The sequence below is a fragment of the Pelmatolapia mariae genome, linkage group LG2 (assembly GCF_036321145.2).
Source record: "Pelmatolapia mariae isolate MD_Pm_ZW linkage group LG2, Pm_UMD_F_2, whole genome shotgun sequence".
NCBI classification, from domain to species: Eukaryota; Metazoa; Chordata; class Actinopteri; order Cichliformes; family Cichlidae; genus Pelmatolapia; species Pelmatolapia mariae.
In genome coordinates, this window is record NC_086228.1 from 26,345,112 (window position 1) to 26,351,111 (window position 6,000).

General features: G+C 38.9%; 1 protein-coding gene and 1 pseudogene across 1 annotated transcript; both read right to left on the reverse strand.

Annotated features, from left to right (window-relative positions):
- Positions 1–525: 525 nt before the first annotated feature.
- Positions 526–2,962, reverse strand: LOC134636626 (selenoprotein H-like). Its single transcript, XM_063486693.1, has 5 exons — positions 2,926–2,962; positions 1,644–1,770; positions 1,204–1,346; positions 1,005–1,121; positions 526–786 (listed from the first exon to the last, which is right to left on the reverse strand). The coding sequence occupies exons 1-4, from the start codon at positions 2,939–2,941 to the stop codon at positions 1,018–1,020; spliced, it is 390 nt and encodes a 129-aa protein (XP_063342763.1). The 5' UTR covers positions 2,942–2,962; the 3' UTR covers positions 526–786; positions 1,005–1,017.
- Positions 2,963–3,782: 820 nt separating this feature from the next.
- Positions 3,783–5,782, reverse strand: LOC134636636 (selenoprotein H-like; annotated as a pseudogene).
- Between the last annotated feature and the right edge of the window lie 218 nt (positions 5,783–6,000).

Here is a 6,000-nt window from a genome sequence, read left to right on the forward strand (position 1 = left end):
AAACTGCTTAACCTCAGCCGTTCTTCTGATATACTCATTTCTTAAGGCCAACAAGTGATTTAAAACTTTTTAAATACCAGCAACCATTTTTAGCAAATATTTGCAATCACGTTTTGGAAGATGACTTTTTTTTTTTGCACAAGACTAAGACCAGAGCCCTCAAATTACTAATTAAGGGCATTGCTTAGGTGAATGCAATTGCACAACCTTCTAAAATATGATACAAGGTGCTTTGTCAGCTGTTTAAAACTAACCCTATCAATTAGTAACATGTACTTTATTTGCCAAGAGTTGCAATATGTTGTTAATAATAAATAAATGCTAATAGTGGTTTTATAGTATTGAGTCAATCAAAAACATTGCTACACTTTCTGAATGCATGTGAGCATTAATGTGTTTCAACACACAAAATTTATCTCTAGTTCTCTTCTCCACACTTGGTTCCTGAATCAAAATAAGAAAAACTTTCCATAATAACAGCTGAGTGTTTGGATAGTTGTAACAAAATACACACAATTACTCCCAAAAAGATTTTATTTATCAAAAAAAAAGACCCCAAAACAAAACAGACATAAAACCACAACTGAACGTTTGTGAAACACAACAGTAAACAGCAGTAACGTGTCAGAGAAATGCTTTGGCTCGACTAAGCTCCACTAGGTGTCACCATGCACCCAGAAGATGGCAGCAGTTAGAGCATGGCTCATCAGAGGAGGGACTGAGAACATCTCCTTGGTCACTTCTCGTCATTTTTGCTTCCACTGGCTGCATCTCCTGAATGTTGGGCTGCAAATAACATGGGAAACGTTTTGTTAAAAAGACACTTATACACAACTGTTGTTCACTGAACATTGCAATTCATATTGAAGGCATTTTGACTGCCATTTGACTCTATTTACAAAGCTACATAAGTTACCAGTTTACTGTGAATAAGAAGTAAAGTTGCATTTTCTTATTTTCTGTTTTTTATGCATTCATTATTCAGTCAAACCGCTTTGCCAAACCTTCACTTGGTGTCTAAGCCTCCAGAGCCTCCTGCAGAGCAAAAACTACCACATCAGGCTGTGGAAACTTCAGCTTACGAGGTGGGCCCTTCTTTATTCCAGTCCACAGAGATGTTTCTTTAGGAATCGGGAAGAAAATGTCATTTGTATCATTTTTTTTACAATGAAAGATCCACATTGCTGAGTAAATCCTGTTTACCTTTGCCTCCATCCAGCAGAGTGATCTCGAAGCTGTTCCTGCGAGGTTTCTCAGGGTTGAGGACCACAGTCAGTTCAGGGTGGGCAGCCAGGAGGGCGGATTTCACCTCCTCAGCATTACGCCCGTACACTCGTCAGCTTTTACTGCCAGAAGTGAGACATCAAGATTACACCTTTTTGCAGATTTAAAGAGTTGAGTTACACAGTGAACTGTGATGTTATCCATTTTGGTTCTGGTTCAATAATAATATAAACAGATTTCATGAGAACTATTGTTTTTTCCACCTAATCAATGCATTCACTTCTGATACTTAAACACTTTGATTTTTATTTGTAATTAAGTATTTTAAAATGGCAGCTATATTTACTCACTTTAAATAAAAGCAATTAGCATTTCCTTCTCCACTGATTATAATGTGATTACATTTTTTTTTTCTTTACCAGTGTTCAATGACCACCCTGAGGCCTTCCTGGCTGCTTTCATCCTCTCCTCTGCCCTTCTTTTCCTCCACTGAGGGTTTCTCCTCCTCTACCTGAACTTCTGCTTTGCGCTTCTTTCCACCACGACCTACAAACACACATGCGTAGTTTTGTGTTTGGCTATTTCTTGAATTTGTGCCTCCATATCTCATTTATCCTCTGTCCTTTTGTCCATGACCCAGAATTCAATCAGGCCGCACAATACTGAATGGAAAATTTCTACAAACATCAATAAGACAGAGGAGACAGTGGCCTGCACAAGAAGCTACAATTGAGGACTCAAGGGTGTATCTTTAGTGGCTGCTTGTCAAAAAGTCAAATTCAAAATTCACAATCAAAAGGCCAGTGATGCACAATGTGCAAGTGAAGTATGTAGGCAAAAGAAGTCAATTTCCCAAAAGAAAAAATACATGCAGTTCATCGATTTACTTGATCCTTTGCAAGTAGCTGGCTCCTGGTGCTTCCCTTGCCATGGTTAAATAAAACCATAGGCCCGCCCTGGTGCATGCTGGTCCTATGCCCGCCCACCTACTTATTTAGCCTGAGGTGTCTTTGGCCTTACTAGAGTCTTACAAAAGCCCAAAATAAAGCAATTATCCATCCACCATTCCATCCATCTTCTTCTGCTTATTCGGTTCAGGATTGCAGTTGGGCTGCAAGACTCCCAGCTCAAATAGGGCGACATGGAGTTTACACTGTGGGCAGATTGCCAGTTTGTCACAGAACTCGAGTACAAAATAATTTCGGATGCAGCTGTGCTACATGTCATATTTAATGTATAACCTTATAAAATGAAGTAGAGGTCTGTTTTATAAATGTCGAATGCTCCAACTCCTCCTCTCATGCCCTTAGTGGGAGGAGAGTGAGTAGAGGAGGACTCGGGCACGTGCAAGCTGAGAAGTTTCATAACCCAACAGAGTAGTAATAATAATGACCCATTTAATGAGTCGTTGCATAATAAACATGGTCAGAAAGGTCAGCGCGCCAACTCCTGCTACATTTAACGAGTTCAGAAAGTGAATAATGTAAATATCTTCGCAGTTACTACTTTGCTCCGGCATGTAGCCATTCAGCTAAATGACCTAGAAAGACAGGCTGAAACAGTCATGGGGATGATAACCGCTGCATCAAAAAGATACAACCCCCTTCCTCCTCAGTATATCAACCGGAGACAAACTCCGTTACAGCTTTTGTTGTAGAAAAAAATTACGGTATTGTTTACATTTCTATAACGCACACCCACCTGCTTTGGACGCCATTGCTGTTACAAAACTTTGGCGCGCGCATGTCGACTGTACCAATATATTTGGGAAGGGGGTTTCAGTTTGGCTGGGCGAAACCATTAATAGGAAGTTTTCTGAGCATGAATGAAAACGAGATCTATCGTTATTATTTCTAATGTGTTAATATAACTACTGTAATTTAACTAAAACTGCATTTAAAGAAAAATGCAAACCTTTTGTTAAACACATACAACATTAAAGTGTTCTTTCATTATCTTTGTATGTACCTATTATACATGAACAGGAATACATGGTGTTTGTATGGTGACAACACACTTAAGCATATAAAGTTAAAGCAGTGAACGTGTGTTACCTGATTTAAAGGGTTATGTATGTTCCTGCCTGAGTAAATTAAACATACTTTTTGTGTTTATCTCCGTCCTGCTGATTTACATTTAGAAAAAAGTCAAAAGTGCAACACAGTGATGGTTACCGTTGTTGCTTTGCAGAAAGAATGTCCAGTGTTTGAATTGAGCAGTCTCCAGCCTCCCAAAGTCCAAAAACATGCATTTTGTTAAGTTAATTAGACTAACTGGCCATTCTAAATTGGCTGTAGGTGTAAATGTGAATATGAATGGTTGATTGTATCTCCATTTTAGCCCTGCGATAGATTGACGATCTGTGAAAGGTGTACCCTGCCTTTACCAAGGACAACTGGGATGGGCTTCAGACCCCCTGTGACCATAATAAAGAAAGTTGATGGTCAGAAAAAACATGATTTATTGTTGTATCAAGTCATCCAGTTGAACACAGCAAAATTAACTTTCACAAAACAATTAAGTGTTTGGCTAGAGTAAGTAAAAAATCTAAAAAGTAACAAAGAAAATCTCTAATTTACCAAAACAGATATAAAAACATCATTAGCATCATTATGTTCCACCAGATAACCTCATGTGTCCAGAAGATGTCAACAGTTGGCACTTGACTCATCAGAGGAGGGACTGAGAACATCTCCTTGGTCACTCCTCATCATTTTGCTTCCACTGGTCACATCTCCTGAACGCTGGGCTAAAACATAAACATTGGACAGGAATAGTCAGTTCTTTCCAATAAACACAGGTAAAGCACATTTTCATCAACAGCTCAGCGTAGCCTGAGGTTTTCCACAAATAATATGCATGGATGTTTGCCTCAAAATAAAATAATTATAAAAGAAGAAATATCTACAACTTGTTTCAGCTGACAGCCAGATTATATTAGGGGGAACGTACATCTCTTACTTAATCTGTAGCTGACGTTTTCTGTGCAACAGCTTTGACAAACTTTGGCATCCGCTCAGCTTTCAGAGCTTCCTGTAGAGCAGCAACTACTACATCAGGCTGAGGAAACTTCAGCCTAGCAGGCGGACCCTTCTTTATTCCAGTCCACAGGCATGTTTCTTTAGGAATCAGAGAAAAGAGGAACAATGTCATTTAGAAGATTTCAAGTAGGAAATATTTTTGATGTGAATATGGCAATCCAAAGCAAGGCCTGTGATAATACAGAGTGAGTGAAAAACCAAATCACATGCTTAACAATCCCTGTACAGTCGATATAGCTACTATAAACATTAACATTTTCCCTGTGCAACACTAAAAGGGGTGGGTTAATCTTGGATTTTCCTTTTCATCTTCCCAACCTTTGTCTCCATACATAAGAGTGATCTCGAAGCTCTTCTTGCGGGGTTTCTCAGGGTTGAGGATCACAGGCAGTGGAGGACAGGCAGCCAGGAGGGCAGATTTCACCTCCTCAGCATTATGTCTATACACTCGTCAGCTTTTACTGCAGGAAGCAACAGGTAAACTATAAGGTAGCCATCTGTGCAGGCGCATAAAGTGCTTTTATTAGAAAAATACATTTAAGAAAGTACTAAGCCCAAGGACAACTTTGAATGCAAAGGAGAAAATACTTTCTTTCTTTATAGTAAAGAATTATACTTGATTTTACTTTATTTATGAATTAGTTGTAAAATAATTGCATAACATAGAATACTGTTGTAGAATCTAAACAGACAATTTACTGTTTAAGTACCACTCTGTAGATGAAATACTCAGTTGCATTTGTCATTGTTAAAAGTAATCTTTTTTCAATCAAGCACCCACACACCTCACGACCCTGACAAGGATAAGCAGAAGAGAATGGATGGATGTTTTTTATACTGTAAAATGGATTTATTTTAATGTCTTAAGATTATATGACCTAGTCAGCTGCAGCTGATTTTTTTTAAAACTGAAATTTCAGAAGGAAAAACTAAAAATAAATAAACTATATAATAAGTAGTGAGTGGACTCAGTGGACAACAGCAGTGGTTGATCTGGGTATTTACTACACCGCTGATAATCATGTGATTAGTGTATTCACCAGTGTTCAATGACCACTCTTTTGCCTTCCTCCTCTCCTCGCTCCTTCTTCTTCCCTGCTGGTGTTTGCTGCTCCTCTGCCTCCGCTTTGCGCTTCCTCCCTCGACGACCTGAACAGCGCACGTGCTGTTACGTGATGGTTTCATAACACAAAGGGGCTTGCATTGTGTTGCAGAATGTAATGCTGGATAAGGCAGGGGAGTGAACGTAACCTGCTACATTATTAAATGCTCAGACATTTCATGTGAATACGTTAAAAAAAAAAGCGCAAAATGTAAACATTTGACCAACTTTCTCCTGCTGATTTTAACTCCACAGATAAATTCCAATCTAAACCGGACAGCTGCTGTATCTATAGACTGTATAACAGCAGTGTGTGTGTAAGATCTGGAAACAAACTTATCTCAGTGGTGCAGTGTAGCATTTAGGATTCACACACCTACCTGCTTTCGGCGCCATCGCTGTTACAAAACCTTTTAGCTAGAGGTGGGTGGATCTACCCAAATTTTGATCGTATCGATACCAGCGCTGGTATTGGCATCGTCATCGGCTCGATAGTAGTGCAACAGGATCGATACTTTGTTTTACCCTCTAAGTTAAGTGTGTAGCCCACTAAATTGTGTTAAATATTATTATTGTTATTATTATTATTATTATTATCCAAACCTCAAACGTGCACTAAAATGTCTGAGCCCT